Consider the following 12,061-nt stretch of genomic DNA (forward strand, 5'->3'; position numbering starts at 1 on the left):
CCATTTTCCTTCTTGGAATGTGACCCTGAATAAACCATATGCAGCCTATCCCACAACTCTCAGAGCGGGCATATCCCCAAAAATGCTTAAGGGGAGAACAGCAATGCATACCAGCTCATGCTGAAGAAAACAATGTGCTGATTAGACCCTCTCTCCCCCTCCCTCCCTCGTTTTCTCTCTTCTGTTTCTCTCTTTTTCCCTCTCTTTCTCTCTGTCCAAGAGAAAGGGAGAGGGAGAGAGAGGGGGGGAGAGGGAATGAAAGAGGGAGAAAAAGAAGCAGAATTAGGGAGAACATGTTGATCTGTAACACAGAAGAAAATACAGATGCCTCCTTATGGCCACTGATGGTGATGAATTTTGGAAACTGTAATACATGCTTCCTCTCTCTCTCTTATTAATATTTTGTACATATGTAAGTATTACAAGTTACCTAAAACATTTTGCAGTTCCTTTCAATGTAGGCAATTCAAAAAATTAACAAAAGTGGCTAAGCATCAAATACTATTGACTATAAGAAAAAGAGGAAGAGATTCCTGTGTTCTTTTCAGAAGTTGTACTTATTCCTATGAGTCACAGGTATATTCTTTTTCAATGAAAGTGTTGAAAAGTGTTAAGCAGGACAAAATGTTCATTTATCAGATTTCAGAGTCCTGAGACCATTGTTGAAATATATCTGATAACTTGTCTAGCAAAAAAAATGTATGATAAAAAAAATCCAAAGTTTCACTATTTTTTCATAATTCAAATTCTCTTTGAACAAATTATTACCAAATAAGGAATCTGTAGGAAATACTAGTTGGGATCATCATCAGTACAGAGACTGCTATATAAAATATGCAGTATATTGTTTTTATAGATTGATAACTCATTCAACTACCTAGACCAGGGGTAGGCAACCTTGGCTCTTTTATGACTCGTGAACTTCAACTCCCAGAATTCCTGAGCCAGCCATGCTGAGGGGAAAAGGGGAGGTTTCCAAGCTGAGCCATGCTGGCTCAGGAATTCTGGGAGTTGAAGTCCACAAGTCATAAAAGAGCCAAGGTTGCCTACCCCTGACCTAGACTATCCTTGAATATGCACATTCCATCCAAGCAGATTGAAAGAAACTATATTTTAGTGTACTGATATGAACTGAATTCTTCACCTTGCCTCGCCTGCAGCATATTATTGTTTTTGCCCTTTGTGAACAATATTTAACATACTGTAGCAGAATTTTTAATATAATATTCTTTTTCTCTGCTTCTAATTTAATAATAGTTCAAATTACAAACCATATGTTTGAAACTGCACTGTTATATTGTTTTAGTGAACTAAAGCAAAGTCATTTTAAAAATCAGGACTGGTTCAAATGATTTATCTGCACCCCCCCACCATCATCATGCATAGTAGAAAAATATTTTCCCTCTCCCAGACAGTAAAATACACTATCTAATTTTAAACAAAATACAATATCTAATTTTAAACAAAAAAAAACTATCATGCTTCCCTTTTATCACTACCAAAAAACAGCTGCCTTTATGGAATTGTTCACTCACTTTATATTAGAAACGATTTTTTTATTATGATCAAGTTATAACTTAAATGATATTCCCTGATGTTTTATATATGTATGACACATACACACACAGATCCCCAGACCACCAGACATCTACACACACAGATACATATTCCTATCTTCACTATTTATTGCTATGTGTGTGTATATTATATTGCCATAATTCAGTAGGAATAAAATCTTATATTAATCATCTTACTCAGCTAAAATCATGATCCTGACTATTATTTCATTTGACAAAGGTAAGCATTGTACTGGAAGTTGATAGGCATTTTACTAGAAGTTGGGAGGGAAATATAAAACACTGACCTTTGGTGCAATTTGGTTTAGTTTCATCACTGAAGTCTCCACAGTCATTGTCTCCATCACAAGCCCAGTGACCTGGAATGCACCGGCCAGTAGAGCATCTGAACTGGTTGTCAAAACATGAATGAAGACAGCCCAGTTCATCACTCCCATCACCACAGTCATTATCTGTAAAAATGCATGGGTATTTTATTCACGTCCAATTTATTACTATATTCTAAAACTAAGCAGAAACAGTAGAGTCACCTTTTTATTTCCTTCAGTTTTGTAAAGCCCAGAATAGAGTTAATGTATAGAGTTAGAATAGAGTTACTTCAGCAAAGTAAGATTTGTATGATGGTGAAGGTACAGAGAGTAAATAGATTTTAAATGGAATTGTAACAATAAGTTCTGATTTACCAAAATGAACAATTTTTAAAGTTTTTATTTAATTGTGAAAAGGAAACAAATGAGAAAGATACTTTGCTGACCTCTGTATATTACTCAAATTATAAGCCAAATTGGTTTCTGCTCCAAAGCAACTAGAATAACATTAAAAACAGAAGCTAGGCTTCGCTGAATGGCAGATCACAATGGCAGACTACAATGACTTAGAACAGGGATGTCAAACTCAATTTCATTGAGGGCCACATCAGCATTGCGGTTGCCCTCAGGGGGTCAGATGGGTGTGGCCAGGGTGTGTGCGGCCTACTAGATGGGTGTGGCCTACTGAGTGGGTGTGGCCAGCTCTACACCGTTTGCATCAAGGGTGCCTGTGGGGGCCTGGGCAGGAGTGGGATAGATCTGAGGGTCTCTGGCAGAAGGAGGTGGGACCAGGGAAAGTGCCAAGGCATGGTCCACTGGAGGGGGGCTTATGGAGCTAAGACTGAATGTGTTTCAGCATAGATGGCCACCACAAAATTATACATTGGCTCCTGGCTGGCCCCCGGGCCTTGTGTTTGACATGTCTGACTTAGAGACAGGGTAATTAATATTTATTTATTTAGCATATTTATAAAGACAGCTATCTCACTAAAAGTGACTCTGGTGATATACAAGACTCAAATAAAAGCACTGGTGCATTAAAAACCCAATCATTATAAAAATCATAGTTTAGAAGGGAAATATTATAAAATATTAAAATACACAAACCCCACAGAAAGATCAAAACATCAACCAGAATGGAATCATCTCAGAATATTTCCACTTCCCTGGGACCTCCAGGCCTGATAACATAACCAGCTCTTAAAATAATAGCCAGAGTACAGCTGACCTTGGGATAGGAAGGGAGAATGTTCCACAGAGCAGGTCCTGTGGTAAGAAGTCCCACCTCCTGGGACCACTAAACAAAACTACCTGGCAGATGGTTTATGTAACTTGCTTTGTCTGCCAGATTGAATGGGACAGGCTGATGTAATTGGGGAGAGGCAGTCTCTCTAGTAAGCTGGTCCCAACGCCAGAAAGAGCTTTAAAGATTAAAACCAGGACCTTGAATTGAGCCCAACATTTCCATTGCTAAGCAAGAGTGTTTTCATGAAGTTTTGCCATTCTTTATGACCTTTCTTGCCATTTTTGTTCTTGTTAAGTGAATCACTGCACTTGTTAAGTTAGTAACATAGTGGTTAAGTGAATCTGGCTTCCCCATTGACTTTGCTTGTCAGTAGGTCACAAAAGGTGATCACATAATCCTAGGACGCTGCAACTGTCATAAATACATGCCAGTTGCCAAGCATCTGAATTTTGATTATGTGACTATGGGGATTCTGCAACAGTCCTAAGTGTGAAGTAAAATAAATATTGTTTTATTTTACTTTGTGGTTTAGGGCATTCATTTAATATATATTTTAAGCTGTGGGATAGTAATAGGGGGGGGTGTAACTAGAATAGTTCAATCAAGCTCCACCATCAATTTCTTTTTGGAGTAAGTATAGAAGCATATAGAAATAAGTGATATAAGTGATATTAGAAATAAGTAAAACAGGTTTGTATATAGATGGATATACAAATAGCACATACAATATCATAAATATTTAATTAACAGGAGACATAATGGTTTAAATAGTATTCTGTCACTTTCCATCTTCAAGCAGAAGTGAAAGGTCAGAAATCAATAAGATAATCCTATGCATTATACTTACAGGATTAATTGGAAAATTCTTTAGTACATATTTATCTTCAAAACATTAGGTCACTTTTATAAGATTTAATGAAATCAATTTGTGTCACTCCTAGTGTATAAATAGTGGATTGGATGCTAACATGGAACCTATTACATGAAACTTAACAGGTAACATGTAACATGAAAGCTAATTCCTACCACCATTACATGAAACTTTCAGCCACTTCAGGATTGGCTATGATACAGGGGAGCTGAGTAAGATTCCTGAAAGTTAGACAGAAACATTATTTGTGACTAGAGTTGAGTTGATTCTTACCTGTATCACAATGCCACTTGTTACTAATACATCTTCCATTATTACATATAAAATGAATCAGTGGGTCACAGGTTGGGAATTCTAGAGAAGAGAAGAGAAGAGAAGAGAAGAGAAGAGAAGAGAAGAGAAGAGAAGAGAAGAGAAGAGAAGAGTATATTTACTACAATATAAAGACATCTATTATTTCATAAATTTTCAAAAACTATTATTACATTGCTAGCTGTGTCAACTAGATGTTATGTTATCTGAAACAGAAAAAGGTGTTTGTATGAATATAACATAATGTGTATATGAATATAACATAAGACACTCCTCAGTTTATGACTATAACTGGAATTAAAAACCTGGTCATAAGTCAGAATCAGAATAGAGCTGGAAGGGACCTTTGAGGTCTTCTAGTCTAACCTCCTGCTCCAGCAGGACACCCTATACTATTTCATACAAGTGATTGTCCAGTCTCTCCTTAAAAACCTCCAGTGACGAGCACCCAGAACCTCTGATAGCAAAGCTGTTCCACTGGTTAATTGTCCTCATTGTTAGGAAGTTTTTCCTTAATTCCAGGTTGCTTCTCTCCTTGATTAGTTTCCTTCCATTGTCTCTTGTCCTGCCCTCTCGTGCTTTGGAAAATAAGTTGATCCTCTCCTTTCTGTGGCAACTTCTCAAATACTGGAATACTACTATCATGTCCCCCCTAGTCCTAATTTTGATTCTATGCCACTGTTTAAACAATCAAGGATGGTACTAGCTTTTTTGGCTCCTGTCGCAAACTTCTGGCTCATATTTAAATGATCATCCACTAGGACTCCAAGGTCCCTCTCACAGTTACTGTTTTTGATCCAGGTTTCGTCTAAGGAGAGAAGCAACCTAGAACTAAGGAGAAACTTCCTGACAATTAGAACAATTAACCAGTGGAACAACCTGCCTCCAGAAGTGGTGAATGCTCCAACACTGGAAATTTTTAAGAAGAGAGTAGACAGCCATTTGTCTGAAATGGTATAGGGTTTCCTGCCTGAGCAGGGGGTTGGACTAGATGACCTCCAAGGTCCCTTCCAACTTTATTATTATTATTATTACTCTGTACTTGTGCCTTTGTTTTTTCCTACCTATGTATAAAACCTTGCTTTTCTCTACATTAAATTTCATGTTGTTGGATAGGACCCATTGTTCAAGTCTGTCAAGATCATTAGGATCATAAGTCTAGGCACCCACATGCTTGAAGTGATTTTAAAACTTTTTTGCAATGGTTGTTAAATAAATGGGGCACTTTTTAAGCAAATATTGTGGTTGTAAGTGCAAATCCATTTATTTGCATGGTCGTTTTTTGTTAGAAGCTGACAAAAAACATTGCAAATTACAGTCACATGACTACAGAATGCAGTAACTAGTCAGAAACCATGGAAGGGATGGTCTGATTATTTACAATGGATGAGGGTGTCTTTATGGGTTGTTAAGCACCCATTCCATGCATATTGTAAATGCAAATAGTCGTTAAGTGACTAGTCATAAGTCAAGGACTACTTGTATATTAAAAGAAAATAAGTACAATATTTTGCTAAAGCATTAAGCACAAATGTCACTTTAAAGAAATTTCAGATATTTTTGATAGGGATAGCCTTTCTTAGCATACTAAAGGTATAAGAGGCCTAAAACATGAAAACATCACAGGAATTGTAACTGCTTCACAGCCTGTAGTGATTTGGTGCCCCTTGTGATTTGGTGCCCCTATGGGACAATGGTGTAATTCTTAAGGAATATTTTATAGCTATCACCACAATAATAGTTTGATGTTTACGCTAAACATCTGTGATCTTATGCACTAAAAACAAATTAAATATAGTATTAAGAAGGAAAGAACAGAAATAGCATCATAATAAAGAAGTCTTCTCACCACTGTCATATCATGATGCTTTTATGTTAAGTTCAGAATGAAAGTAGAAGCAAGAAAGATTTACAAAGTCACTGGGGGGAGACTTTACTGTGGTGCTGTTTTTGCCAATTATTTCATGGATAATAAATGATCAACAATGACCTAGAATCCTGCCTCATCCTGATAATATTCTAGTGATGAAGGGGCAGGAAGAGCTCAGAGTCCCTGAATATTGACTGGCACCAAGCATGTGAAGAAAACATAATTTTGTGAACGTGAGAAATAGTGGTAGCAATATGGTAGTGCAGAGTTCAGATTTAACTGATTTGGAATTAGCAGAGCATCCTTGTAACAGTTGATAGAAATATTGAAAGAAGTTGTGTAGATTCAACTGGTTCACAATCCTGGGAAATCACATACTTAAGATAATCCTGATTACTCCTACCTACATGCAATAGGCCAGGGCTTTTCAACCTTTTCACCCATTGTACCACTTTTAGGATATGGCAACATCCGAATACCACCAGTCACCTAGCAAGGTGTCAAAAACTTAATGATCAAAAAAAAAAAAAAAGGAAAAAGTGATAAGGTACAGGTAGTTCTCAATTTACAACAGTTTGATTAGTGACTGTTTGAAGTTACAATGGCACTGAAAAAAGTGCCCCCCCCCCAAGCCACAGCCAAGCAAGACACCTGCTTGCCCACCCGGTGGTGCTCTTCCTCCTGTCCAAGGTTTTCATTGCTGTGAGCATTTCTGTTGAGGATTGGCAGTAGGGATGGGGTGGAGGGGTGTTTGGTTTTTACTCCCCCCCGTCTGCTGGGTGGTTGCAGCAGGTTTTGGTCACTTCACATGACCCTGGGACACTGTGCCCATCATAAATATGAATCAGTTGCCAAGCATCTGAATGTAAATCACAAGACCCTGGAGATGCTGCAACATTCCAGCTGATCGGTGCTTCTTCTGGGCTCAGCAGAAGTGTCAGGATCAGCGCCGAACTCCAGCTGGAGCCTGGTGCTGATCCTGGTGCTTCCACTGAGCCCTGACAGCCCCGAAAAAGTGCCAATCAGCTGGAAAGCGGCACTGATCCTGGCACTTCCGCTAAGCCCAGACTGCCCTGCAGCTCCAGCCATCTCTTGCTCAGGCTTGTGTGGTACTGCCACCGGTTCATCTCATTCCCCTCCCCCGCTACCACTTTTCTAGGATGGTCGCATACCACCTGCCAGATGCCAATGTACCACAGGTGGTACCCGTACCACTGGTTGAAAAGCCTTGCAATAGGCATGCACAGTTCAAATCCAGTCTCATCTTTGGGATTGGAATTTCTGCCCATGCTAACTGGTTAAAAACAATTTTTAAATTATGTAAGAATCAAACATTTCTCTATATCTGTTTATACACTGAGAAGTATTGATTAAAAAATTCATGGCAATGTAATGGAAAGTTAGGAAGTCCCTGTGCAATTAAATGGAAATGAAGTGAGCCAAGCACAAAGACACCTGAAGTGCATGTGTATGTGTGAAAAAATATGTGTCATTATGCTACTATACAAACCACACCTCTTACTGTATGTGTGTGTATTATATCACAACACATATTCTATCACTTTGGCATCACTGTAATTAGGAACAGTCATCTATAGGTATGCATCATAATGTCCTGAGGTCCCAAGGGGCCAGCAGATATTTGCTTTGGTATATGCCAAGATCACCTTCCATTCTGAATTTTTACCAATTCTTTTAGTTAATAAAAATAAAACCGTTATGTATGAAATTGCTAGCTTCCATCATATCTTTTATATTCTAGACTATCTCTGAGCCTCATATAAGGGCTGCAAATATTCTTAGAAAATAAAAGGGTGAGTAGCAGCGCATTCCCTAGACAAAGATAAGATGGGGAAGCTAAAGCCTTTGGGAAGTGAGGGTTAGAGTGAGGTATGGTATAACCTCTCTCCTTTATGACTGGTTACCTATCACGCTAGTGACCTTTTGGTAAATGCCCAAGGTTGACGTGCTGTCAACATTCCAGATATATCCACAAAAGCAAAAATGGTGCTAAGAGCACTTTATAACGTATATTTGCCTCAAAATAAGATTACTATGGCAAATATGGTATTTTTCAAGAAAAAAGACAATAGAAAACAGAATATGCTTGGATTTTCTGCATTAATTTAGCTATAATTGAAAAAATAAAACAGTAAATATCCAGTGTCAGTTATTAAAACTGCTTAAAGGTCATGTTCTACAGAAAAAACTATTAATTTTCAAATACATTTATGGTAGACTGATTTAATGCATGAACTATTTATGTAATCAAAATTTACTATATTTTGAAATGTCACAAATGTTGAGCTTAGTTACCAAAGATTTTCAAAAATATACTTTTAGAACTAAAATAAATTTGGCAAAATTCCGTTTTTGAAAAACAGTGGTTCATTGTCTAGAAATATACAACTGTTTCCTATTTCTCTCTTTCTCTCTCTTCCCTCTCTCTCCCAGACTGGTCAAGTTTCAATAAACACAAAGTACTGAAATATATATATATCTACTAATTTGGAAATTAATCTTAATTGAACAATTTTGCTCACTAGCTTCTGTAAGCTCTTTATCTATACTATATTCTTGAAAGTCCAACTTTACAATATTCTCATATCTTTGTCTTCTATATCTCTTCTATGTCTATTTATTTCTTTACTTTTATATATTTACTTCTACATTTCTGTAATCTCAATTACTTTATTTCACTATAGTCATTCTTTATAGAACCAAACTCCTTTTTCTACAAATTTAAATCTGTCTTTTAATTTGTTTTTTTTTTCTATTTCTGTGCTGTCACAATCTTTACTTTTTTGTGTGCTTTTTCTTCTTGTTTGTTCCTGACTAGACTTCTTAACTCTTCTCTTCCAAATCTTTGCTCTCTCTGAGGTAAACAGCTCACAAAACTTTTTCCTCACACCAGCTCTGAGGGAAGGAAATAAACACCTTTCTCTCTCTCTCTCTCTCTTCTACTTTTCTCAGATGCTGCCCTTTCTGGTTGCCTTTTTCTCTTCAAGCTTATCTTCTAGTACTCTCTTCACTTTGACCTCTAGTCTGACTATATTTATTCAGCTTCTTCCTCTATGAGGCCTAGGACTAAACAACTCCCAGGCAGCCATCCTGTGTTCCCTCCTCCTTGCCTCTTCCTAACATGGCTGTTTGCTTAAGCTTGGTACTTTGCTTTGGAATGTGCTGGTCTGTCATTTATTATTTTGTATTTAATTAAACTGTTTCTAAGGGATCCTTGATCCTCTCTGAGCTTGGTTGTTTTCTTGCAGAGGTTTCATTACCCAAACTAGATCTCATCAGTGCTAGTGTTATAAGGACTCCTCATTATAGTAGGCCACAAAAAGCAATATTATCACTTTTGACATTTTTCATTTTAAAAGGTATTTTAAGAGGTATCACTTGTTAATTGATAGCATTTAAATTTTTGTGTTCTATTAATAAAACAGGGCTAATTTCATAATGAATAATGTATGTGGTAATGCAATATTGAGAGTCTGGAGATAGGCAATCATTCCTGCAGGAATCATTATTTGATCTATTCCTCTCTCTCTCCAAGGAACTTCGTCATGTCTTTTGCATGGTGAATGCTGGCTGAATCCCAGACTAGCAGACCTCTTTGGCCACCTCTCAAAACATGTAGCAGCATTAAACTGACCCACTTCCTTACAACAGCTTGTGTGCACCAGGCTTTTTCGGTTTCAAGAACATAAATGCCTGAAACACGTTCAATCTTGTCTTTCTTTCCCTTAGTGATGATTAGAGGTGAGGCTTTCTTTCCATCCAGACAAATTGCCAAAATGCAGGTAATACGTACACTTTTGTAACCAGTGGAGGAAATGTAGATTTACCAGGCACCCCTCTGATCAATTGTTGTTTGAGATCCTTGGCCCATAAACACTGCAGTTTCATCCATGGCAATCATGTTGGAGAGTTGGTATTTTGAATAGGCGATGCCATCAACAAAGGACTTGAATGCAAGTGCACATTTAATAAGTTCAGCATCCTGCAGCTTGAACAGTGTTGCCAATCTTCTTAGAGACAGTTAATATCGCTGAAGGAAGCCATCCAGCCAGTGTTTTATTGCTTTGAATTCTTCTGGGGATATTTCTAACTGTGGTACCAGTGCAAGGGCAAATGTTTGAATATCAGCCCTGAGCACGACCAAAGCCTTTTTTCTCCTGTCAGCAATCTAGTCACAGATGTTGTGTTCCAATTCAGGAAATAATGGCTGCCTACCTGATCCACACTTTCGCTTTTTGGCATTTCCCTCATCCATCTGTTGATTGAGGTTACTGTACTCTGCTTACCATTTTCAGACCATATGCAGATCCAACTTGTTCTCTGTGCAGAAAGCAATATAATTCCTGCCCTGAGAGTCCTCCATAATTACTTTCTTGAACTTGACAGAATAGCTCTTTCTTTTTGAACTCATCTTGGCTGGGGGTCAAAATATTATTCCCTTTTAATCTACCAGTACCATTAAATCAGGGGTGTCAAACTTGATTTCATTGAGAGGCTTCCGGTTTTGCGCAGTAGCGCAAGTAGCCAAGCCAATTTATTTCTGTTTGGGGACCCTAAATGGGCCTAAAGTCGCCCTGGAGAGGCGATAAAGAAGAAGAGAAGCCCAACCAACTGTGAGAGACAGCGGTCAATCCAGACATTCGGGGAAATCCCTCCAGAAACCAGCAGGAGAAAGGCTAGCTTAACTCCAGAGTCTAGCCCAAGCTACAAGCAGCCAAAGCCCAAAAGCACTATTTTAAGCTGACTGTAAACAACATGATTGCAACTGGGTAAGAATATTTATTTTCTCTCTTCTACTTGATAATTGATTTCCTGGAAGAAAAAAACTAAGAAGTAAAAAGCTTCCAAAAGTGAGAAGGAGGGGGAATTAAGCTTTTTACGGGGGACAGAAATATATTGAAATGAAATGAATATAAGACCCAAACCTGGACAAGTTTGAAATTGGTGGAATTTGTTAAGATTTTCTTTTTAAATCATGAAAACAGAAGAAAGCAATTGTTTATTTTGAAAACTGAAAAATGAACTGGTGCTGACATTTAGTGGTTGATGAAAATATACAATAGTAGTTGCTCCAGTATGGGAACTGGCAAAGCCCAGGAAAAGATAACTTGGTTTGGTGATCTTCAATGTCTTAATAACAGAGAACAGCTGTGACAAAAAAGAAAACATTTTGGGCTATCTACAAAGTGAAAATTATAAACTTTAAGAAAAAAAAAATTGACCTTTCTGTATTATAAATACTACTCAATTGTGACTCTAAAGCTGTTTGCAGAGAAAGGAAAATCCTGATTTTTGGCTATCATGGAAAATCAGAGATCTGCAGAAAGAATATATCAAGAAAAAACAAATACTTTCCAGGAGGAGATGTATGCTATGTTGCAACTAATTCAAACAACATTGATCTCAAACCATGAGGAAATTAAAAATAACTTTGAAACTATAAATGAATACATTTCCAATTAAACTTTACAACAAAAAAACTCTCAAAAAATAAAAATAGAGAGTGAGCAGATAAAAAAGACAACTGAATATAAACCAGAGGAAAGAGATGGAACCTAACAATAAAAGGAAGTATGACTTAACCCAGGTGGAAAAAAACTTGCAGGAAATATTGGATATGGAAAAGATAACTTATATTCTAAGATCACAAAATTAGTCTGAGGACAAGAAAAAAGATTCAACAAAATGGATTACAGAGCTGTCTGGAGAACTACGAGAACTTGACAGACAAAAATGATAAGAAAAATTAAGAGAAAAAGAAAGGGAAAATATTTTCAATGAATAGAAGGGGCAAAACCTTCCCATAAAAACATCTTACTTGATTTGCCTTTTGTACTTACAACAACATCTACAAGA

The 12,061-nt window shown here is 37.3% G+C and overlaps 1 protein-coding gene across 1 annotated transcript in view; it reads right to left on the minus strand.

Moving 5' to 3' along the window:
- Nucleotides 1-12,061, minus strand: part of LRP1B (LDL receptor related protein 1B) — a 794,402-nt gene that overhangs the window by 90,638 nt on the left and 691,703 nt on the right. Inside the window, exons 19-20 of the mRNA XM_039338160.1 lie at nucleotides 4,276-4,356; nucleotides 1,865-2,029 (exon numbers count right to left, since the gene is read on the minus strand). Of these exons, the coding sequence (XP_039194094.1) occupies nucleotides 1,865-2,029; nucleotides 4,276-4,356 (246 nt within the window). The remainder of the gene's footprint in view (nucleotides 1-1,864; nucleotides 2,030-4,275; nucleotides 4,357-12,061) is intronic.

The sequence above is a fragment of the Crotalus tigris genome, unplaced genomic scaffold (assembly GCF_016545835.1).
Source record: "Crotalus tigris isolate CLP2741 ecotype Arizona unplaced genomic scaffold, ASM1654583v1 scf7180000017694.5664430, whole genome shotgun sequence".
In the NCBI taxonomy this organism is placed as follows: Eukaryota; Metazoa; Chordata; class Lepidosauria; order Squamata; family Viperidae; genus Crotalus; species Crotalus tigris.